At 25.2% G+C, this 26,837-nt stretch overlaps 1 protein-coding gene and 2 long non-coding RNA genes across 3 annotated transcripts; all 3 read left to right on the plus strand.

Moving 5' to 3' along the window:
* Nucleotides 1–223: 223 nt before the first annotated feature.
* Nucleotides 224–10,370, plus strand: LOC112600466 (cyclin-dependent kinase 9-like). Its single transcript, XM_025347697.1, has 8 exons — nucleotides 224–554; nucleotides 4,785–5,097; nucleotides 7,567–7,651; nucleotides 9,064–9,154; nucleotides 9,221–9,387; nucleotides 9,466–9,584; nucleotides 9,648–9,918; nucleotides 9,979–10,370. The coding sequence occupies exons 2-8, from the start codon at nucleotides 4,844–4,846 to the stop codon at nucleotides 10,282–10,284; spliced, it is 1,293 nt and encodes a 430-aa protein (XP_025203482.1). The 5' UTR covers nucleotides 224–554; nucleotides 4,785–4,843; the 3' UTR covers nucleotides 10,285–10,370.
* A 15,683-nt stretch (nucleotides 10,371–26,053) lies between these two features.
* Nucleotides 26,054–26,463, plus strand: LOC112600482. The gene is made up of 3 exons (XR_003115003.1): nucleotides 26,054–26,100; nucleotides 26,167–26,226; nucleotides 26,425–26,463. It is a non-coding gene; the product is annotated as an uncharacterized LOC112600482 (long non-coding RNA).
* On the plus strand, nucleotides 26,455–26,837 carry LOC112600481. Its single transcript, XR_003115002.1, has 3 exons — nucleotides 26,455–26,490; nucleotides 26,557–26,616; nucleotides 26,708–26,837. It is a non-coding gene; the product is annotated as an uncharacterized LOC112600481 (long non-coding RNA).

A 26,837-nucleotide genomic window follows, 5' to 3' on the forward strand; every position in this document is an offset into this window, starting at 1 on the left:
CTTTTATGATAGTGTATTAATGTGTATAATGTATAAATGTAATACTAGTAATTTAGTATGTAGATACTATATATAATAAATAAAGGTACCAATTTTAAATCGTTGATAATTATTTATAAATAGGTACTTAAAACCTATTCCATTAAAGTATAGATTACAATATGATTGTGGCGTACTGACGTCGTGTGATATTGCCGATATTGGGCATTGGTAATAACTAATATTTAGTTGACATTCGGTTTAGTTTTGTTTTTGTGTGTTACCAGTTTTATTCGATTTAAAATTTAGAATTTTGTTACCATGGATAAGAAAAAGTTCTCCGTTCGAAGAACAACAAAAAGACAAAAAATGGAGTGTGAATTCGATCCACATAATTTAGAAACAATGGAAACAAAATCAATATGTTACCTACCTATGTATTTGATGGCAAGTTTTTCAAAATTATAAATGAAAACCATTATGAAGAAAATAAAATATCAGCACAATGCCAATATTGCTATAAAATTATGCATGTTCATAAAGGATCGACTGGGAATTTTTTAAGTCACATTAAGGTAGATCATTGATTACTTATAATTATTTATATAAAATTAATAAGTTATTATTATTATAATATCCAAATTCTTTAAAATTAAAGTGTCGATTTCAGTATTTGTTTTTGCATCCACATTACACTATATATATATATATACACATATTACAAATTTTCTATTATAGTTTAAACATTCACATTTTATGGAATAAGTTAATGCAGCTTAAACTGATAAGAAAAATTTACAATCTGTAAAAAAAAACAAGAAACTGCCAATCTTGCATTCTAATAAAATATCAAAATAAAAAGTATTATTTGTTTTAATTAGATGATATATACTTAAAAGTTTAATTTTACTTACATAGTGACAATTTTACTACCTACCTATTTCATTATATATGTGACTAATATAGAGTGTAAGTATTTTATAAGTACTAGTTATCTACATAACTTTAATAATATTTATAGATATGATATATGAATATATTCATTCTTATACAACTTAATATGAAATAGGAACTGTTCAAATATGATTTATGTTTAAAAATTTAATGAGCCAATAATTCAACAAATTTATGAGCAAAATCTCAAAACATTTTTAATTATTTCAAAAAATAATTTTTATTTATTAAATAAAAAAGTATAGATTTAGATAGCAGTTTTCATATTTATTTAATACTTACAGTGTAAGAAATTGAAAGATAAATGATTATTGAGATTGTTATTCAAATTGACAATACATTCACTTATTAAGTAGCTAGTGTAGAAAAATATAAGATTGATCAATATTTAACTGGTCAATAAAATATTTTGCTAATCATATATAAGTATTTTGACTTAAGAATAAATTAAATTAATAATTATGATAAATTAATGTCTACCTTCAATTTTTATAAAATTATATTTTTAATCGTCAGAAATATACAAAACAATTAAATTTATACATTGCAATTTTTTTTTTTTTTACATGTATTTTATTACTTGTTAATTTGTTAGTGTATATTTATTAAATATTTTAGTTTATTGACTTCACTTTTGCGTACATAGAGAAGAATGAGGCCATTGGTGAAGTGAAAAATCAACAATCAAACATCTTGTAAAAGATTTATGTGGCCTTGATAATACAACTTCATTACTTGATTGTAGAGTATGTCTAAAGAATTAAATAACATGTACATCATATATTACTATTATAATTGTTTTGATAACTAAGTAAAATTGTATTAGTACTACAACTGATATTTGGTCTTGCAATAACGAGAATTATTTAGGCATGACTTGTCACTGAATACCTATGTTAGATAATCATATGTTCTTAATTGTAGAAGAATTAAAGGTACTTATGTATATTTTAATATAACTGAAATATTGAATGAAATAACTCATACATAAAGTATCCAGAATTCTAAAATATCTCTTATGATAGCTAGTAATGCTAACAATTTTAACAAAGCATTCAAAATATATTCTTTAAAATCCATTGGTTAGAAGTCTTTAAATATTAATAGTGATAACTGGTTTGATGGTGAATCTGTATGTGAGGATCATAATACTGAGATAAAAGTTAATTTTTCTAGTGCATATTTTGATACTGTAAATTTCTCCACATTGTTTTTATGAAGACATGGAAAGTGATGATATATGCTTACCAGATCATATTACATGCTCTGCACATACAAATGCATAAGCCTAATCACAACTGTTGATGTGTAATAAATTTTTGAAAAATCGTGTTTAACAAATTTTAAAAATTATTTTAATAAATTATGTAATTTTTGGAATCTTTTAAGTCGAAGTATGGTTGCTTCAGACAAGGTATGTGAAATATGCAGTTCCAAATTTCCTGTACTTATTGTTAAATGATAGAATTCATCATTTTACGCTGTAAAAAGATAATTATACATAAAGCAACTGTAATATCTTCATTTAATGATTTAAAACTTCAACAACTAAGAAAAAAAAAAAATTGGTTATCCTTAGAAGAATTCTATTTCGTTATCAAACCATTTCCTATTCCACTTAATCAGTTACAAGCAAAACATCTTGTTTTCTGGGATATATTGCATCTACCATTATATCATTAAGACAAACCATTTTGATTAGCATTATTAATTATTAAAAGTCTTCAAAATAGATTTAATTTTATAGTTAATTTGGTAAATATCAAAAGCAAGCGATATATTATTGCTTCAATATCATATCCAAAGTTTAAGCTTTCACAGATATCTGCTAGGTATTTAACTGTGCTTAAAATATTTTTTTATCTGAATGTAATTTTATAAATTCAAATCCTAATGAAAATGATTCTAAATGATAGTGATAAAAATTTTATGGTATTTTAAAACAGAGTAAATATTCATTAGATCATTTGGCTGCTGAAAGTGTTCAATTAAATAATGATAATAGTAATGGTTCAACTATTTAAGCACCATTTTATTTGGATACGAAAAACAAAAACCTAGATATTTTAAAGACATTTCCAATTGTAAAAAAGTTTTTTTTTCAAAATATATTATATCACCTGCTTTAAATTAAATCTAAAATATAATAGCTATTGCCATAAATTATAATACTACTCCATATTCAAACAAATAATAAATTGCATGCTTTAGAATTATACATATTATATATTATTTTTAATTTTTTTTTTTTTTTTTTTTTATTAATAATTTACAATACAAATTGACCTAATATTTTTTTTAAATACATAATTTAAAAATATTGATCAGGGAAGTTATCTCCTACTCCAATCTGAGCTTAACTTGTTTTTTCATGTGTAGAATACCTCAGCCTAAAGCTTAATTTTGATAGATTTCATGTCATAACTTTTCAAGCAACATAATCCAATCTCTTATTCTTACTCCATTAATGATATTTTTCTCCAGTGAGTTTTTTTTGTGTAAGGATCTTGGTATATATTACATCGTTTTTAAACTTCGGTCATCGTATTAATATTATTGAAAGTAAACCTCTCAAAGTGCTAGGTTATACAGGGCGTTTCTGAAATGAATAAGGTCACTAGTGTACGCGTATTTCACTGTGATGACCCAATAAAGATTTTTTTGAATTTTTTTTTTTATCTTCAAAATCTAGGTTTTTTCATATTATTTTTATAATATTATCTTAAATGTAAAAATAAATACTCTAGTTGTGTTTTTTGCAAATTTCTTATACGAATCAAGATGACTCATTGTCTTTGAACAAGGAACTTTACAAACCAATAATTTATTATATAAGTGTAAATACGTATAGGTATACTTCAGTCATAAATTTAATAGTAAATTTTTATTTTTATTAAAAAAACTTATAAAGAATCTTATAAAACATTTTCGAACCCTAGATGGTTAAAAAAAAACTCAACTACCCAACTGAATTATTAAACAATTTGCAAAAACCGAAGAATTTAAAAATTCAATTATAAAATCTAAATCAAAACTAAAAAATTTTAAATTGTACTAAAAACCGAAACTATTAAAATTTTAAACAATTTCGATCCCTGTGTAAAGCCAACACGTTCATCGTTTAGAGTCCGAGCTGAGCAGTTTTATTAAATATATTTTATTAAATATTAACATTGAAAAATGAGATACAATTTATGCAAAAACAAATGTTCATTATTGAAATACTTTTGGTGAAACAAAGCAACAACCAGATAAGTCTGTTAAGTGATAATCTTCTGTTTCGTACTCGTAGGCTGTAATACCTCCAGCTTATAACACTTTATTAAATAAATAAAAAAATATACATCATTTTTTCACGATTTTGTGAACCTCAATATTTTCAAGTGTAAAAATTTTCAGTACTATATTTTAAATTAAAATGTTTACCGCGCTTTTTAAATCGGCAACCGATAAAACGCGTAGGCTGAACGGTCATGCCAATTGTAATTCGGTCATGACCGTTTTTATCGGTCACTAACAATACGCATAGTATTATCCAGGACTAAAGGCCAAATTTCCAGGTAGGTAGGTACATAGTACAATAGGAAACGTGAGCAATGTTTACCGACTACCTAAAAATCTCCACACAGCGCGCTGTAGTCACCCACACATGTTAGTGGTGAATTATACAAACCAGTATTAGAGAAGCTCCATCAATTGTATTCAGAATTTGTATTCAATTGATTCACGCTGGTTGTCCGGTGATTCTCATTTGAAGTGTTTGTGATCTACAGTCATAATTTCCATCAATTACCATAATATATTTTCATTACTGTAAAAATTGAACTGTAATTTTGCAATAATTTCTTCAGTGTCATTACGAGTTTATGTGCCCTTGTGATACGTTTCATAAACCGATTGTTAACTAACCATGGAAAACAATAAAGAAAAATTACCAGCTGCTCAAGAATTTTCGAATGAGTTTATAAAATTCATGACTTCGGCAAAAAACAGCTATTCGCCTGAGCCGCTGCCGTCGCCTTCACTGGAGTTGAAAGTTACTCATAATTTGAAATTGGAAAAAGAAAAATATTTGGAACAATTTGAAAAACTCAATGGATTTGAATTCAGCAATGACGTGAATAAATACCAACCATTGGTGCAGATTGGTAAAGGAAGCTACGGGTAAGTATAATTAAATTTGTTTTTTAACGCAATCATTACTATTTTTAAGATTGTTTTGTTATGCGTTATAACAATATAAATAATTATATTTATTATTAAAAAAATTATGAAATTTTTAATTAAAAAAAAAAAATAAAAATAAAAATAAAAAAAATAAAAAAATATTCTTCATTTCTATATAATTTTGTATAAGTACATTTTATAACTAGTGTAGTTAACAGTTTCAAAAGTATAAGACCTGCATAAAAATTTTTTAGTAACAACTTATAGAAAAAAAAAGAAAAAATGATAATTTAAATACTTTAATTTTAATATTTTTATAATAAATATTAATTTTTTTTTTCATTTATTAATTATTACAAATAATAAATAAAAATTTGAGAGTAACGTGTTAAATTTTCAAATTTTTACTCATAAACAACAATATTATAATATTTACATTAAAGAAAATCTTTAAAAGTTAATCATTTTAAATTATTTTAAAATGGTCAACAATTTTTTTAATTTTATCTTTTATGGAAAGTATAAATATAAATATTTTAAGAAAATTAAAAATTTTAATACTTACACATTTTTTGTTAGCAACACAAAAAACAAAATTGATTTTATAAATCTTATTTTTTTTTGCAAATACTACCATTTATAATTTTTAGTTTTTTACTTCCCTTATTTTAATCAAACTCTGCTTTTGTCTTCTCGAAGTACCATCTATTAACATTTGGCTACTAATAAACTATAGATAGCTAATCAAAATGTTGTTACTTAATATTATTCGACAATATTTGTACATGCTGCAGTAGCACAATTTACATCATTATATTAGAGCTTGCATTTGAAAAAAAAATTGTTATACGTTATTTACAATCAAAACGTTATACAAATTTTGAGTTTATCGTTATTCAGAATTAAAATTTTTAATATATTTTAAAATTTATAACTATTAATTAATTATTATTTTTAATAATATACTATATACTCATTACTTTTTGCGTTATGTTTTGTTTGATGATATATTTTATATTTTGTGTTATTTAATTATTTATGTATATCGTTTTCTGTTATAATTACCTTTGCAAATTTTAGTCGTTTTTTTGTCAAATTTAACGTTATTACAGTGAAAGCAGTAATGCGGACTCTGAATAAAACGGAAAACTATCCAATACGGAATTTTTCTATGGTCTCGGCATGTTCCTATAGTTTTATAGGGCGGCACCTTTTTCGGCCAGTTCACTTTTCAGCCATTCTAAAATGTCCGTTTTCGGCCAGTACACTATTTTGGTTACCAATGAAATATTTTTCACATTTTTTTCTGTTAAACTGCCAATTTATTAATAACAGACACTTATATTAATGAAGATAGCATATTTCTTCCTACTATTTGGACGTCTAGCTGTTCTGACTTAACTAGAACCACAAATGCATGCGAATCTTATCATCCTTATTTTAATCAATGTTTTTACAAAGACCCCTTCCAATTATGTATTAGTTGATTATAATTTATGAAATTCAAACGGAGTCATATGTAAAAATACAAAATGTGAATATTCCAAAATTCCCAAAAGATGAAAAAGTTCGGAGTCGTCAGGATAAAAACCATAGGTACCAAGATGATAAAATAGTGTAGGTACCTACTGGTCGAAAACGGACATTTCAAAATGGCTGAAAAGTGATCTGTCCGAAAAAGGAAAGGTTCCGCCCGTTTTATATAGACGTTAAACCTCAATAAAACGGAATCTTTCTAATGCGGAAACGGAACGGTTTTGTAGGTCCAATGCAAGTAAAAACATTGTATAATCCGGAAATATGACACGCGTTATGTTACGTTGATATAAATATGTAGGTACATTGTAAAACAATAATAATTAAGATAAAACTGCACTACATTATATTAGTTAGGTAATTTGTATTTTTTGGTTATCGTATCTGCGATACAAACTTATCCCGTATGTTTATGTATAGGTACAGTTATGCACCAACAGTCTTACATTGAATAATTTGCTTGTACACACTAAGTGATGTCTATTCAAATACATATAATAATTAATATTGGAAAAATAGCAACAACAGTGACAAAACAAAAATTCTACATGATTTTTGGAAAATCTAATGTTCTAATTTAATTCCCAACCTTTATACTTATGTAATATGTCTCTAACTCAAAAAATAAAAATTATAAATGTTGTAAACTAATTTTTTCATGTAAAAAACTGATACGAATTTATGATCAGGAATTTTTCCGTTTTATTCAATAAAGCGAAAAACTGCTTAAAGTGGATTTTTTAATTGGTCTCATGTTTTTCCGCATTAGAGAGTTCTCACTGTATAACGTTTGCAATCTCTACATTATATTGTTCAATATCAATATCAGCTCAATAAATTGATACTATTTGTTGTTGTTAAAAAAATTAATTTATTACGAATAAATTAAATTTACTGCCTTAAAAATATAATATTATATATTATTTTTAGTGATGTGTTCAAAGCTCAAGATACAAAAAATCCCGATGTTATAGTGGCTATAAAAAAAATTAATACAATACATAAAACAGAAGGAGTAAGTTAATGTCTATTAATATTTCATGAAATGTAATTTAAGTAATTTTAATAATAGAAAATATTTTTGGTATCAATAATTTGTTTGTTAAGTATACAATAACAAAAAATATTTTATCAAAATTCAACACTGAATAACAGTGAAAAGTAGGTTTGAAAAATATCCTTTTAATCAGGAATTCAATTACTTTTATTTTTAATTTCTTATTATTGATTCAATAAACATACAAATAACTTCAATTCAAATAACTCTTCCAATTAGTTTTATAATTTGACTGTTATAACTTATAATTATGATATTTTATAATTTATTTTGGTATATAAAATTTAAATAATTTAATATATGTAATAAAATATGTATATTAGGTCATAAATTGTTCATTTTGTGAAATTATAAATAATGGACAAGGTTATTTTCCATCATATAATCTTATCATTTAACCATACATATAGTAAAAATATAATATGTAAATATGTATATGAAATACATTTTATTATTTGTTTTGGGGTATTTTTTGCTATATAACTCTATTAGAATAATATCAATAAATTATTATAGTAAGGTAAAATGTACATATATTATTGCTATTTAATTATTTATATTATAATGTTATAACTAAAGTTATTATTAAGTACTTATAATTTCAGTATTTTATTATAAACTGTGTTTATAACTGAATATGTATTTATTGAAACATGTATTTTTCTTTATTTATTTATACATACATAAAAAAATGGTATACATAGTGGTATTATTTATTAATTAACAAATTTAGTGAAACATGGTAAAAATTAATGCATTTTACTTTTTGTTGAAGTCGTGCTCAAGTGTTTACCTTCCTTTACAAAAACAATTAAAAATCTTTTTTAGTGTTAATAATCCAACTAGTTATAATTAATTTTTTTATGATAATTAAAAAAAAAATCATGTTTAAATAAATATATATCTAGTGATAACTAATGTTAGGTTATAAATACTAAAAATTAATACTGCTTGCATAAAATAATTAAATAAGTAAAAATTCTTAGCATTAAATATATTTTCATTTTACAAATCAGTCATAGGAAAATTTTTATATTCATTTTATGGAATGAAAAATTTCACTATATGGACATAATTATTACATATTTTCATCAATCTATAAATAATTAGAATAAATGGTGTTTTATTGATAACAAATTAAATGATATTTATATCAACATTTTAATATATTTGTTTTGCAAATTTGAAACCATACAAATTTTATCATATTTTATGAAAATTTATTCTTAAATAAGCACGTTAATTTATTTAGATCCTAAATAAATAAAAACATACATTTTTAATCGATACCTAGATTATTTTAGTGGTGTTTTATAATAATATTCCGTAATAGTCAATATGATTGTTGATATTATATTTTCAAATTTCAGTTTCCGATGACATCTTTAAGAGAAGTTCGTATACTTAAACAATTAAGTCATGAAAATGTGATCAAATTGATAGAAGTTTGTCATACTAAAGGTAAATTTGAGAGTAATTTATTTTTACATACATTTATAAAATAAATGTAATATTAATGTTTTATAGCCTGTAATGAAAATAAATATCGATCAACATTTTTTTTGATATTTGAATTTTGTGAACATGATCTGGCTGGTTTAATAGCTAATACAGAATTCAAAATTGATATAGCTGATATTAAACAATTCATGAAACAATTGTTCAATGGTCTATTTTACTTACATTTAAATAAGGTAAATAGATTTACCACTTAATGAGAATTATATAAATTTATGTAATAAATACTAAACTAATGAAATGTACCTAAATAGATTTTACATCGAGATTTAAAATCATCAAATATATTGGTTACAAAAAAAGGAATTTTAAAATTGGCAGATTTTGGTCTATCTCGCGCATTTAGCACGCCGTTAGAAAATAAACCAAATAAGTAATTACAAAATCTTTCAAATATTTACTATTTATTTAATCTATTATTATTAATTGTACGCAGTTATACTAATGGTGTAGTTACACTATGGTATCGTCCTCCTGAGTTACTGCTTGGTGAACGTAATTACGGAACAGCTATAGATATGTGGGGAGCTGGGTGCATTATGGCAGAATTCTGGACTCGTTTTCCAATTCTACAAGGTTCTTCGGATATGCAACAGTTAATTTTGATATCCTCTTTATGTGGATCAATAACACCAGAAGTATGGCCTAAAGTTGTAAAATACGAAGTGTACAACAGCATTAAACTACCAAAACAAAATAAACGAAAGGTAAGTATTTAAAATTTTTCAAACTTTGTTTTTTAGATTTTAGATAAACGTTTTTTACAGATAGAGACGTATTTTATGCACTATCTTCCTAACAAATTGGGATGTGATCTTATTGACCATTTATTAACACTAGACCCGGATAAAAGGTTTGACGCTAACACAGCTTTGAACCATGACTTTTTTTGGAAAGATCCCATGCCAAGCGATTTATCTAAAGCTATGTCGCAAATTAAAAACCATTGCCATGAATTTAGTATGCTTAGACGGCAAACTAATAATAATAATCAACAAATCGCCAAACTGGAAAAACCAAACGCTATTAACAATGGTGCATCTACCTCTAGCTTTCCTGATCGCATTTTTTAAAAAGTATTATTTACCTATAGCTGTTGAATCCAATAGATAATGAATTTATCGTATATTTTTGTAAATAAAAATAATTTTTTTATTAATTAAACAATCCATTAAAAATGTACATATTATGAATGACCAAAAGACTGATATTTGTAGAATTTATAATTTTTTATCTGAAAATTGTCTACAAAATATTTAGTGGCCATATAAAATTTTTATTGATATGTATATTATATATTAACTAATTAAATCATTAATTACTGTTTAGTTAGTTAATATACAATACTGTTTACATTTATTATCGTTTTTTTTTTTTTTTTTTTTGTTTAATTGAATTAGAACTAAGTTTTGAATATGTACTTATGTTTGAATTTAAAATATTGTAAGACTATGTCAGATATAGTAACTTAAAATAACATATGTATAATATTTTTCTATATAAATGTGATACAAAATATGTAATAATTATTAATTTTTAAATTTACTTTTATGCAATCTGTATCAATAATAAAAATCTCTGATATTTTTTATGTTCATTGTAATATCTATTAACGCCATACTACGGTGAGAGATTCTCATTAAAAAAAAACCTAATCTACTAATAAATTATTATGCTAGAATTAACAAATCATATTGAAATTCTTATCATAATTTAAAAATATATCGTGGTTTTCTTCATTATTTTATACCACATAGTCTTTAAATATAGTTATTATGATTGATTTGTTGTCATGTCTAGGTATACGAAGAGAACCATTAAAATGAAACTGCTAGCTGATCGTTTTAATCTTAAAGATGATTACACATAGGGTGAATAATTTTCCTGTGGATTTTAAACGAGTTTAAACTATGTTGATTTTTTCACTTGTAACGCAACTCTTACACAATATAAACACTATACGTGGTTAAAACCTCGGTTTAAATAATTTTTTCACCTAACCGTTTATGTTCACTAGTTATGACGTAAATTGAACATAAATAAAAATAATAATTTCTATTTAAATGTGTGTATATTGTTGCGTGCCAATATCAGATCCAGACTCAGGGTGTTATTTAAATGAAATTTACAACTCTTAAGAACAATAATGTGTTTATTACGTATAAATAAAGTTCATGTAACTGATACAAAAAGTGGCTGAGTGTTGTGAAGTTGCTCAGGTCTTCGTGACTCTGGTACATCTGTCGTTGCTGGTCTCTGGGCTCCCTTATATATGAAAAAGCTTCTTGTTATTGTAGTCCATAGCTTTGATTTCCATTTATATCCTTGGAGTTGTTTTGATACTTGTTTTTGGAAAAACAATATCCAGGATGCAATCTGCTCCTAATTGCCAACACGTGCCAATGCAATGTGTTGTTGCATATGAGTAACCTTAATAATGCATTTCCTCGGCACGCGTAATGCACTATTGCGATGTTTGTTATGATCTTGTTGAGAAGTAGATAATTACACCCGAAAATGCATTATGATCCTAATGCAACGAGATTCATAATAATATGTATCTACTATCTTGTGTTATGATCTGTAAGAATATGTTTACTCCCCAACACGTGTCATGGTCATGCTAATACTTATATTAGCAATATTATATATTATATTATAGTATATCCTTATATTTAACAATGTATCTCGTAGCCCATAACAATATTATATATTTAACACAAATTAGAAATAATAGTTCATATTATTTTATTTACAGCTTATGGCGACATCTTACGCGTAAGTCCAGTGACAACTAGAATGACAATCTTATGGAATCATTCATTGTGTTGTAGTCTATAGGTATAAAAAATTAACTAAACCAATTTGCATTGTAATGTTATGTACATGGACATATTTAAAGAGAGTCTGTGTCCGCCTCTCCATCGTATATTATATTTTTTTTTTATTACTGAAAATATTAGCTTTTTGGGTAACTGGCGGTTTATGACCCTTTTTATCTGATAATCTTTTTTTGCTTTCTATACATCAGGATCCCTTAATTTTTTTTTTTTTTTTGGGTAATATATTTGGTAAAATTTTAGACAATATATGCCCCCCTCCTAAAAAACAATTTTGGATACGCCACCGAGTATATAAGCATTATAAATGTGTTTGACACAATAAGTTCAGAATTCATATGTCAAATCGCCTGCTCTGTGTATACATTTTTCCGATGCACATTTATTATACTTTAGGCGTTCGTGACGAGGTGCCTACAATTTATGGATTACGAATATCTGCAATATTATTAGAATATATATATGATACACGCGTGATATATTAAATTTGAATAGAAATAATAAATAAAAAACATAACAAAAATAGAAATGTGTTAATTGCTGGGCCTAAATTCTTCTATTTTTCATAATACATACTATATTTTAATTAAACGTTTATAGCATGCTCTGTTCACTGTTGATTTGTACATTTGTAATATTTATTTAAACATAAAATGAACAGTAATAAAAATGAACAGTAATACCTACTACCTTACCACTTGTATTATTTTAGTAGCATTGCGTTGAATGGTATAAAACTTATCTTCATGACTTGAATTTAAATACATAATATACGATCTTTTTAAATTTACATACCTACATATGGTTAGGAAACATTTCAATTAAATATGAATAATGGTAAGTATAATCAGTAACACAGAAACAGATACAACAGATCATTAACAAGTTATAGGTTAGAGTTCGAAGGTTTTTTTCTAAAGAGATTATTATGTGTTACACTTACAAGCTACAACTGTTAGCGAAACTATACAGTTTCCTTCGTAGAGCTCTTGAATGTTATCTGAATTTAAACTATCATGTGCTTTTTGTTCACGTGTATTTGAATTTGAAAATCTGTAAAATTATTTCACGTGTAATAAATTGGTTAATCACGGATATTTATTTCACTTGTATTTAAAATATAATATTTACTAAACGTATTACATAATAATATAATATTAACTATTAAAAATAAATATATTTGCTGTAAAATATTAAAAAACAAAAAATATTTGTACCTTAGTCTACTATTCTAAAAAAAATGTTTCATAAACAGTATTATCCTTAAAAGATAGGACGATTGAAGCTAATGCTTCGGGTTCAAAATTAATAACTGATTACTGATCACTGGGGTGTAGAAATTAGAAACCATTAAAATATACTAAACGCATTGAAAATAAAATTCATGTGAAACAGCAATAAAAAAAGATGCACGTGAAATAGATACTTTCCGGACGTTCATCGAATTATCTTTAATGGCAGTTATGAGAGAAAGAATATGAAAACAGTATATTTTTACAAATTTAAAAATGTGTGTGTATGTGTGTGTGTGTGTACTAAATGAGACAGACAGACTCATAGATGAAACAAAAGGTCAAGCTAGTCAGGCTATGACCTGACCTAATGCTAACTGGTTATCGCCCTCAGAAATGAACTAATATAGTAATATAGTTCATAATATTATATTATATAAAAAAAATTATATAGAAAAAAAACTAAACTACTGTTGTCTGTTACAGATATGATAGTAACTATTTTTTGTTTACATCATTAGTTTCTTCTACCTGCTGTAGTGAATGGCGTATTTCCTGCATTCCTTTAACCCTGCGTACGCTACTGAATGTAGTTATTAATCAATTATAGTAAATAAGAATAGTTTTCTTAAAATATTTTGTTAAAATCAACAAATGAAAATTACTGTTATAGGTATTTTTATTAATATTTAATTTTTTTATATACATTTATTTCAGTATAATGTACTATTTTCAATTGTGAGGAGATTTGTACAATATGTTTTCATCAAAATTTTTCATGAATTTATTTCATGTACCTTTTTATAAAAACAACTACAGTTCCGCATCTTTTTTCCCTAGAGCTCTCTCATTATGTAATCTTATAGTCGACCACATAGATTTCTTCTTTATGACTCGTGATTTTTTTAAACAAAATGTATACTTAAGTTTAAATCAAATACTAAATTAAATACATACTTGTTTCATTATTTAGATAAATATTTATTAAGTTTAAATGTATTTTTAACTGTTAGCCAATTTGTAAAATATTAAATGTTATTTAATTAATTCATGTCATATATTATTTAATGATTAATTACTATTATCACTATATTATTTTATTATTGTATTCATATTATATTATTATTATTATTATTATTATTATTATTATTATTATTATTATCTTAATTATTGTTAACTATTCTATTTGTCACATTGATACGTTATACTTACTGTACAATTAATACCAAAGGGTACCTATCCGTATATAATGTATAAATAAATAAATAAATAAATATACGCATATTTATAAGTAATATAATCATGTATAGGAATAGCGATAGTGGTCGATGTGGATAAGCCATTTATATTTGTTGCGATTACACGATATTCACTTCGCAAATAAGCTGTGTAGCATTAAATAATTATTGGTATAATTCCTTAGAATTCGATGTTAACAGAAATAGGTATATTGTGGCAATATGATTATAATAAAAAAAATAATAATATCAATAAATAAATATTTAAAATATAAACACAAAAATCAAAACCCAAAGTATTAATTGTATAAGTAAGTTTTATTATAACATTGACATTTTTTTATCGTTATATATTTATTGAAACGATTTTATCAATCTTCATTCATGACTTATCACTTGGGAAGGGCAGAGTGTGTCTAACTACTACTACCCCGTTGTCTTAGAAAATAGTTTTTCACGTGCATGGTCGTGTGAACGGCACTCCTAGTGGAGTAGGTTGGACTGGCGGTAACAGCGGGTAGAATACCAAGTAGTAATTTATTGCACTGTATACAGAGATTGAACCAATGACTGCACGAATTATGGCCAGCTGTGACACCATGTACCACACTACCCCACAATTTAAAAATATATCAATTTTAATAGCTTATATTTTTTTGACAAGGGAAGGGATACTTTAAAAAAAATGTTGGCCTACTCTTACACAAATTTCTAGTTTTGCCTATGGGCCACAGACTAACGAACAAACTGAAAATAAAAGACGAACAAGACAATCAGAACAGAATAGAATATTTTTGCTTTTAGAACGTTTTTAAAATTGGATAAATTTTATGGGCCATAAACTACTAGACCTATTGGATAATGTTAGGGATTTATAACTTTCGTATATGGTTTACGGCGTTTATACGCAATATTTAATGAGTGTTACTCTTTTGAGTGATAATTTTCTGTTTTACTTATTTGTTCAGTGATTCATATTAGTATGTTTTTAAAATATTCTATTTCTACAAATCATTAAATATTATTAATTAATATATTCCATAGTTTGATTCGTACGGATCAAATTATATATCATATTCGTAATATAATATACACGCTTATCTGTTTGAAAATAATATCAACGTTCAATAGGTTAAATCATATCACATATCTGTAATTCATACAGATATATATGTGTGTGTTTTTTAGACGTCGACGATTTCGGAATTCTAAAAACAAACAATAAATAGACATTAAGACAATTTAAAAATCAATATTTACCTTAACTATAGCAATAAGCTCTTTCTGATTTAGATTAGGATTGACTATATATATTATTATTTTTAATAAAGTTTATTCTTGATTCTGAAAGTAATAGTATAGTAGCTATTAAGTTGTAGACAAATACTTAAAATTTAAAAGCTTATTTGAAAATAACCAGTTTTAAATTTTAAAATAATATGTATGAATAAAATAAACATATATATATATAACATATATAATATTTTTAGTTAAGACTTATTACTTGTTAAGAAACAATATATGATTTGAGAGTTAATATCTATTCATTTGCCGCTTATTTTGTGTTAACCTTTATTTTTATAGATTTTATTTTTAATACTAAAAAGTTGGGCCACAAATGAATATTGAAAGAAAAATGAGAGTTTTGCACAATATTCAGTATTCTACTAAAAATGTATACTATAGTGTTTGCATATATTTCTTTCACTTGGCTTATTAGAACATCAATTTATGCATACATGTCTGTGGAAAGCCATATGTTTTCGGAAAAATGTCGACGCATCGATTTCAAATATCGAATTGTGTTGTTTTTGAGGAAATTACCCGTTTCCGCCAAAATGTGAAACGACCGATTCCGCCATCGCCCGTTTCTGCCACTTTAAAAAAGGTTTGATTCCCGTTTCCGCCAATCTACCTGCTATGGTAAAATTATTATAATATGTTCCATATTATATTCCTATTATTTTTAAGTTATATTTATAATTTATACTTTAAGTCTTACTACAAACAATTGTAAATCATTACATTTATACTTTAACCAACAGTTTTATAAATCAGACCCAAATATAAATATATTTTTAAAAATTTTAGTTTAAAATGTCCAGACAAAATTAATAAAATATTATGACTATTTAATTATTTTAATCATTATATTTATATTAAAACTAAAAATTACAAATATTATGTATTTTTTATTTAATAGTAATAATACTCTAATAATATGGAATATATTCTAATATTTTTAACATAACAGGTAGATTGGCGGAAACGGGAATCGAACCTTTTTTAATGTGGCGGAAACAGGCGATGGCGGAATCGGTCATTTCACATATTAACGGAAACGGTACATGCCCGTTTTAAATTGTTAAGATTTCTCTTTTTTTTTTTTAACGTGTCCAAATCGGTATCGTGAAAGAATGGATAGATGAGGTAGGTCGGTAGGTAAATACTAAGAAGTAGTCCCCGGGTCTACCACTATTACCTTAATAATTATTGGATCGACTGGCTGAAATACAGTGCAACACAATTGCACACTTTTTACCTTTTTCCTGGAAAAAAAACACAACACGATTGCACACTTTTTACCTTTTTATATTTGAAAAAATACAACACCAAACACCTAGTACAGATTTTGACCTATAACTATTTTAGCTAACAATATGGAATTAAATTCATTTTGTGGGCATTTGTGTTGTATTTTTTCAAATATTAAAAAGTAAAAATTGCGCATTGTGTTACGCTCCTGAAACTTTTCTCCACGCAATTTGCCCAAAAAATGTTAAGTTTTACATCACTATAAATAACACTATATACATTTTAAGTATCTACTATTAGAAAAAAAATTAAAGCTAAATATTAAAAAAATTATTTTGTTTACTTATCATGCGTTTGCACAAAAAAAACACGCATCACTGTTAAATCAATAAAATAATAAATAATTAATAATTGTTATTTTTCGTACTTAATAATTTTTTAATTTTTATAGAAAATAATTGTCCTTTATGTTATAGTAAAAAATATAATTAAATTCATGGAATGTGGGTGAGTTGCGGCCCGACGTGTCGTTATCGGTGTTAGAAACCGGTGAATTGGGCCCAAGTAATTATCATTACCTATGTTGGATATGCATAGCGATAAACTAATAACGGTAAACGAAATGTTTGATAAGTATGAGAAGTTATATTTTTATATAATATGATAAGTCAGATTTTTAAAAGTAGACGTAGAGCAGTTATTCGTACGATATTTACTTGTAAACAAGTCCGTCTTCACGTTGTTGCCAAAGACCCGGCCACGTTACTTTTGTCGCATTAAGTCCGTACGGTTGCGTTAAAACCATCATATTTATGATCGATTTCTTGTGCTGTACGATCGCACAAGTCGAAAGAGCCTCGTGACTAAACATACGTATATTTACGTGTTTTTATTACACTTCTAATTTTATTTTGTTGTGAATATTTAATAAAGTTATATATTATATATATGTAATATATACATTTATGGTCGCAATTTGTACGTTATTTAAGGATTGGGCCGTAACACACTTACAGCGAAATTCATAAGACTTAAAAATGTAATGAAACACACATAGTTGTTTGACTGTTTACGGCAATTATGCCGTCTGTCTGCAGTTCATGTATTGAATTACCATAATTAGGGTACCTAATACGTTAATTGTATATAAACGACCTTTTTTTTTTTTTTCATAAACTTCGCCCGAATTTTTATTTAGACTAATAAGGTAGTATAACGTAAACTGTGTACCGTTTGTAAAATATAATTGTGATTGTATAGTGTGTATTTTTCAATAATGTTACATAAATTATTTTTGTCTTAAAAACCAAAATACTAATCCGGCTACATACGCCATTAGCAATGTTATTATATTTCGTCTCAATATTGTACATTTTAATATTATAATTTTTTTTTTTTTTAATTTTATTCTATTCATTATTTATATTATATTAGTAGATAAAAATTAGAGATTGTAATATTGTAGTTTTGTTTGATTTTGCAAAATTATAGCCATTAATTTTTAAAATTCAATCCGGATCCAGTTCACATAATATTATCAACTTTATACACTTGATACGAACTCGGGCGCCGTTTACATGTGTTATTTTGTGTTTAGGTACCTGTATCTCGGGCGGAATTTATAATCGACGCGTATTACTTTAATGATATATATGTAATTTCTTTTATCTACCGAATTAAATCATGTTATGGCTCATAATATATGTAATATCATATTGTGGCAATCAAATAAAATTCACTTATCACTGGACGTTGTAAAATTAAATAGGTACCTACCAGAATACTACGAATACGATTTAAACGATATTTTTACATAAACAATTCTTTTGTTTGATAATTGTATTTAATAATCGTAAGATTTAAATTCAACGATTTCGAGGTACTAATTGGACGACGATGACGTCAGTAACTCGATGAAAGGGTTTTTATGTTGATTATAGACGATAATACACGTAATATTCAATTTATCAGTTATTTGTTTCTTTAGATTTATGTTCATGAACAAATCTAAAATTTAAAATTGTACAGGCAGTATTATATTGTGAATAATAATTATAATAAACTGGCGTCATATCACGAAACGACGTGTAAAGACTATTTACATAGAATCCGTGTCACGATACGATCGATAACGGAGTTTGCACGCGACTTCGTTATGATGGACTGTGGAGTCAAAATCATATAAAAATAAAATTAGTAGGTAGCGGTTAATTGGCGTGATATTATCGAGCCACTACCTAACCAACCAGTCCGCGGTGCCAATTTGAACGCACGAAATAGAGAGATGGGTACTTAAACAATCGGTTCGATGTTTGAAATTTTCCAGAAAACATGCAGTCCCCTGACAAGTGTGCGTAAATACGGGTTGTGGTCAAGACAAACTAATGGTCTACCAGCAAAGCACAAGAAACGCGTACGATTACGTTTTTTAGATATTTTGTCAATAACACTATAGGTATGTGGGAAATACTAACATTAAAATTTGGTGAAAATCTCAAGTTTGAATTACATCTTATAAATAAAACTGATTTAGAAGTAAATTGACGAAATACCCGATTGTAAATAATATTTTTAGTCAATATACTTGGACTATTAAACATATTTTGATTTATTTGTTTAAAATGTTTAATACAACTTTAACTGTAATAACAATTCCACGAAGAATCGATAAATAGCCGCTAATTTAAATCACTACAAAATAAGTTTATACGACGTTTGCGTAAGTATAATAATACAAATATATAATAATTATTATTTGAATGATGTATAAAAATAATACTTTTAAAAGAGGTAAAGGCTAAAAATGACACCAACGTGGCGGTGAAATTTCCTGATAGTGAAACGATATCGAAAAAATTGTCCAGTGGTAAAAACTAAAAAATAAAAATGCTTAGCGGTGAAACTCATAATTATTGCGATGGCTTCGAATTTTAAACACTATGAAAATATGTCAATAATATAATCTTTGAAACTAAATACCAATTATCATTATGTTCATATTTACGTACATTATTACAGTGGCTTATTTAAATACTAAATCATTAAGTAAATTTGACGCTTATTATACAGAGTTACAATTGCCTACTTGCCAGTTTTTTATTTTTTTTTTTTTCATTTGATTGATTTTTTTTCATACTATACTATATTTTGGTTATACGTTTCCCAATGAATCATAATAATGAATTTTATTTTGTATGCTACAGTTCAAAAATCAATCTGTTATCGCCTATCGGGTATAATGAGATTTGTTATAGACAAATAACTTTTTATAGTGTGCGTATGTATAAGATTCGATAACATTTTGATACATTATATCGTCTTAAAAATTATAGTTCATTCGTCAAAATATTGTAATATAATGATGATTTATCAAGAATAAATATGATAATGTGTTTACCTGTATCTATGTTATATTTGATTAAATACTTCTACAAACAATTTTGTGAATTTCAACAAAATGAAAAATAATCTAAATGGTTTAAAAGTCTACACATTTTAATTTGTAATGTTCATATAACGATAATATAATTGAAAACAAATATAATGAATACTGTATCATTAAAACTAATAGTTTTAATATACCTAATTGAACAACATTATCTGTAGAAACTAAAAACATTCCACTATTATACTCATACTAAACCATATTACCATTTTCGAAATACATTTATATTTTTAAAATATTTAAATTAATTATGTTTTATGATTTGAATATGTTTTTCTTTTTATCGTATAATATATAATGTATTATATATATGCTAATGTTTGTTAATAATTTTAATATCTACACCATATTGTTTATTAGATGATTTCAGTTCTTTTAAATATGTAAATCATTTACAAGAACTGAAAAATAAATTTAACGCGCATATATATCTAATTTAGAAAAGTTTTAATTAAATTAAGAATTCTGTTCATTATAATTTATAAATCATCTGATTTAATAATTCATGTACCTATTTGTAGTGAATAAAATCTAAAATATATTTATTCTTTTTAAATGAATATACCAGACCAAGTTCATATACAAATAATTTTAAATGATTTAAAAAAGAAACAATTCAAACTACTAATATATTAGCTAAATAGTGTAATCGTCAAACATAAACATTTATTAGTATCTTATGCCCGTCATCAATTAATTTTTTTTTCTTACAATTAAAACCCGGAATAATTATAAAAAGTTTTGTTATTTGTAAATCTATAATATACGAATATATTTATTGAACATTATATAGAACAAATCAGCATTGTCGTCACCAGACATTTTTCTAGAGGGGAGAGGGCAAAATTAATTTAAAAATAAATGAAGAGTTTTTTGTATATTTTATTTGTAAAACATTATTATGTTTCGTAATTAATTATAATTTATAATTATTAATTATCAATATATTGTAAAAGATAATTTTTTTTCTATTTATAATATATAATATATGTTATATTAAAATTAAAATAATTTATGCTTACTAAATTGGCGCGTTACAGATAATACATTGGAAAACAAATTTGAAATTCTTGAGGGGGCAAGTGCCTTGCCCCCCTCCGGACGCCCGTGCGAATTAGGAAGGTTTTTTTTTATTTATTCGTATGATAATTAGGTAGGTTCAAATAACGCATTCAAAGTCATTCGAAGACGCCATTAACTTTTAGTAACTATCCACTTGCAGAGTATCTACTACTTAGGTATAATCGTACTCAGATTTCCTGATTCAGGGCCATATCATCCACATGAACGCTTTTTTCATGTCAATAAGATTTGATATCAACGAATTATAAAAGTAAACGAAAATTAAATTTATTTTTATTTTGTTATTCCAAGTAAACGATAAACACGCAGATTCTATAATAAAAAACGAATATTCTAGTCCAAGTGAATCCAAGAAGATACTGTATTTTTATTTTTTACTCTTTGATCTACTTGTGGCGCGTTCTATCCGTTCACGGTGTACACATGCGCGCATTATCAACAAAAATGTCTAGACGCGTATTATCATTTATCAAGACAAACATCTGTTCTTATGGAATTATTGAAAACAATTTTTTACGTTGTTTACCTCTTTCGGCTCTTTTGATAGATAATGATATGGGTTTTCCTCTAAACGGCAACGCGCATCCAATCCTTTAATTTATTCCTCTATTTAAATAGATAGAACGTATATATAGATTTATTCAAGGTTTGTGAATAATATCTATAAACCTTAGTGTTTTCTGACATTCTGTGATTATAACATAAATATTTTTACGCGTTCAATGTTAGATAATAAATCTTAGGCGTGTTCAGATGACTGATCAATTTTTATTATTGATTTTTCAACTAATCTCGAGGCAGTTCCGGTGTAATTAGACGAACTGGGGTCTTGGTGGTTTCTCGTGTTTTAAAATTCAGCTCATTATTGTCAATATTTGAGTACTTAGGTGCTATTTTATATCGATATCGCAAATGACGTTCGGATGTATGTGTATGTGTGTGTTCTATTTCTAATACGTCTCTACAAATCTTGATATTTAAACATTTATCTGGTAAGTAAAATATAATATTGTATACTGCATTAGTATAATATATTGGTAATAGTGTATTTGAAGTTTTAGAAAAAACCGCTTTTAATAATCTTTATTTTTTGTTTTTAACCATCATATTTTAAATTTGGTAAATTTGTTCCATAGGTATATTAAACAGATGTTATGTAATACTTTAATTCACTTATTCAATAAATAGACACACAGGATTCATATTTTGCTTAAATATTAGTTCTATTCTCTTAGTAAATATTGGTAGTAGCTATGGTAAACTCTTCAGGTATGTGAAAGCTCTAGCTAAATAGTGTTTATCATCACAAAGAAACATTGAAATACTGTACACAATTTACCTATAACAATTTGTTTTTGTTTTATTTCTTACTTTATTTTGTAACTCATGAGTACTATTGATATGTTAGTGTGTAAATGTATAAGTAAATACTAAATTGTAGGTAAAACTCTTTTTAGTATTAAATATTATAATATGATGTGATAAATGAGCATACTTCTATTTCAAAGTCAGCATTTGCTATTAAATAGTAGATAATTAAATAAACTAGCTAAAAAATGTATAAATTATTTATTCAATTTGTATGAACAAATTATCTAAAATTATGTATTTGAAAGAAGTTTTTACAGTTTCATGATTTCACTGTATGTTTTTTTTTTTCAATAATTGAAGTATCAACATCAAATACAGGTAAAAGGGCTATTGAAGTCCAAAACCACCATCACAAACTTTTACCATTCTTATCTATTATACAACATTTTATCTGTCTATCTGAACTCCTTGTAGTGTTTTTAAATTCTTCATGACAGAGTCCCTTCATCTTGTTCTAAGTCTGCCTAAAAATATTTTACCTTTAATTTCTGCCACCATTAGTTGTTTAATAATTTGTTCATTTTTGCCTTCCGTCCGTACAATATGTCCTAACTATTCAAGTGTTTTACCTCTTGTACATAAGAGAATGTTTGGTCTTCCATAAAATGTTTGTAGTTTAATATTATATCTTCTTTCATGTTATTTTGTTTCTCTATTGTATAGTGTACCATAGATTTTTCTTAAAATTTTTCTCTTAAAAATAATTAGAATCAAGTTGTTTTTCTTGGTAGTTGACAAAGTTTCATATCCATTTGTTAATATTAACCTTAAGTAGTTAGTCTTTAAGGTTTTATTTGATTCAGAGGATACATTTTTTAATTTAAATAGATTTAATAGACTCCAGTTGTAATACTGATTGCAGTGATTGTTAATCTGTTATTTATTTTATCATACATGATATTTGTACTATTTATATTTACTATGAGGTAACTGAATTGATTAACTTTCTTGAAGATAATATTATACACTTTTAAATTTAAGTTATTTACCTCTGTCTGTGATGTGCACATTAACTTAGTTTTATGTGGGTTTACTCTTAGCCTTGTAATTTTGTTCAACTCCAGCAATTCTTGGGTGGTTTATATAACATTACCTCTTGTGTTTTTCATATTAACTATGTTATCAGCATATGAAAGTAATAAATCCAATTCACCGAGGTTTAGTTTTTGATCTTCTAATTTATATTTCTGATCAGTCTTTCAAGAGCTATATTGAATCATACAGTGATAATGCAATTGCTTTGGACGCTTTGGTATAGTCTAGTTTGTACTTTAAATCATATTGACAATTCTTGATAAAATTATAGTAAATTGAAACATTCATATCTTCAATTTCATATTTATATTGGAATATGTTACTTGAGTATAAAGTATCAAATAAAATGCTCTAATTCAAAACATTTTCATAAAATCTTTTTTTGCTTATATAAAATTAAAAAATATACTATATTTTATTATGTTTTAATTTTGTAATTTTTATAATTAGGTTGTTTTATATATTAAGATAATTATGGAAGAAAAAGATTGTAAACCCAGTTGTAGTGAAGTTCCAGAAATTAATAAACAAGAAGATGAATTTTCAGGTAATTGTTAAAAAAAAATAAAAATATATTTTTCATAATATTTTTTTGTGTATGTAATTAGTGAACGGTAATAACTAATATTGTTATGTAGTATTCTATGTATTTATTGTATATTGTTGTTTCTTAATCTTTATTATTATAGGTAACTATTATCTATTTAATGTATAGATTATAATAGGATTATTTACATACTTAATTATAATTTGGATTATGAATTAAGTATTCTAAGAATTAATTAAATTTAAGGACTAAATTGGATATAATGATCTACATATCATTTTTATCATATTAAAAAGAATTACATTTTTAATAATATTTTATCTAGTTTGTAAAATATTTTAATATGGGTTTTAAGTACTTCAGACACATTAGATACATATAAAAATATAAACATAGTAAATATGTTGCAAACCACTATTGCAATGTGCATTATTAATCTGAAAGGGATGCCATCATTTTTAATTAATTTTTATTACCTAATAAAATATATAATATAGTTGACCATTATTAATATGAGTGCTGCAGTATTTTGTTTTATCTTTAATTTCACTACTAATTTGTCATTAAAATAAAATAAATAACCTTATATTTTTGTTTTAGTTTAAGTATATTTATATTGAAGTAAACCAAGTATTTTATCAAATTTAGTATTAAGATTTTCCATTACATAATATTAATTATATTGATTATTAAGTTATTGTTCAATAAATTAAATTAGTATTTTTCATTTTTATTTATATTAAGAGGACATTGTACTAAAACGTGTTGATCATGTGTTAGTTATGTAAAATAGGTATCACAATTTTAAAACTCTCTTAATTTGCTTTACAATTGTAATACCATCAAAAGCTTGCTTAAAAATGGTGACAACACATGTAGGTATAATGTCCCTAGTAAAGTTGGTTATCTTGTAACAACGCCATCGTAGTTTATTATTTTTTATAGGTTTATAACCAAAGTTAAGCTATCTTTTTACCACATTTACTTGAAACAATTGCAATAGTATTTAAAATAAAATTTTAATTTTATTACTTTAATTCAAAATTATTGCTATTTATGATAACTTACATAGTGTTATATTCTTTAAAACTATAATTACTGATTATTCGGAGTTTAAGTATCTAAAACTGTTTAATATGCTTTGATAGCTAATACATAATAAAATATTAATTTTGGCATAAGAAATACATTCTTTTTAAAATAGCTTGAAAAATAAATTGTTCATTATTATTAGAAATGCACAATAATGTCATTATGTCTACTTTACAATCTAAAATTGTTGGAAAAGTGACAAATTGTACTAAGATCTGAAATATCTTATAGCTTTTAAAAGTTAAAATGCAAATTTACTATTATATTTGTTACTTTTATATAAAGTGAAAAGTATTCAAAAAATGCATTATAAATTATCATTATCATTTTTTAGGCACCATCATTAATGTTTAAGTTATTAATTTATTATATATAACAATTTTGATTGATATTTTTATTTCATAGAAAATGTAAAACAAAAACAAAAAAATCAAGATTATCTACTGGACAAAAAAAAAATTTTACCATATGGTAAAAATATGTTTATAATTAATATTGTTTAGTTTTTCATTGTCTTATTACATTTTCTTTTACAAGGTGTTGGACCAGTTATTGACTGTGAAATTGACGATGAAGATAATGAACCCGATTATTCAAGTAAAAATAGAAACATTTAATTTTAACTAATTACTAGAATTATTTTTTATTTGTACAATAGTCAGTTACAATATTATGTAAAAACATACAAAAAAAATACAAGATATTTACTATTTAGTGTGTACCGTATATAGGCAAGTTATATACCTCCCTATTGCAAATAAGAATTTTGATTAATATTTTTATTTTATTTTGTAGCATATGCACGCAAAAGACCAAAAAAAATTAAAACTCGCCCCAAAAAAAAAAAATTTTTGGCATATGGTATGATTACATTTTTAATTCATTTTTTTAATTTTTACTTTTGTTATCAAATTTTGTTTTTTTTAGGTGTTGGGCCAGATATTGACTGCGAAATTGATGATGATAGTGACGAACCTGATTATTTAAGTAAGAACTTAAATTATTGTAAAATAATGTTTGTAAAATAATTAAATTACTATTATATTGTTTTTTTTTTTTTTTTTTTAATAATTTAAAGGTTATACTGTAATACCAAAAAAATTGAACCTTGTTGAAGATAGCTCAACATCAAAAAATGCAACACCATAAAAACAATTTGTAAAACTATAACGTTTTAATCATACTTTTTATTAATTAACCTATTTATT

The sequence above is a fragment of the Melanaphis sacchari genome, unplaced genomic scaffold (genome assembly GCF_002803265.2).
Source record: "Melanaphis sacchari strain LSU unplaced genomic scaffold, SCAv2.0 Contig64_pilon_pilon, whole genome shotgun sequence".
Taxonomy (NCBI): domain Eukaryota; kingdom Metazoa; phylum Arthropoda; class Insecta; order Hemiptera; family Aphididae; genus Melanaphis; species Melanaphis sacchari.

Excerpts from the sequence above, each read along its gene's own strand:
- LOC112600466 (XM_025347697.1), top strand. The coding sequence starts at position 4,844 with ATGGAAAACAATAAAGAAAAATTACCAGCTGCTCAAGAATTTTCGAAT. Across the intron at positions 7,652-9,063 it reads CAATACATAAAACAGAAGGA|TTTCCGATGACATCTTTAAG; the intron begins GTAAGTTAATGT and ends TTCAAATTTCAG. Across the intron at positions 9,388-9,465 it reads TTTACTTACATTTAAATAAG|ATTTTACATCGAGATTTAAA; the intron begins GTAAATAGATTT and ends GTACCTAAATAG.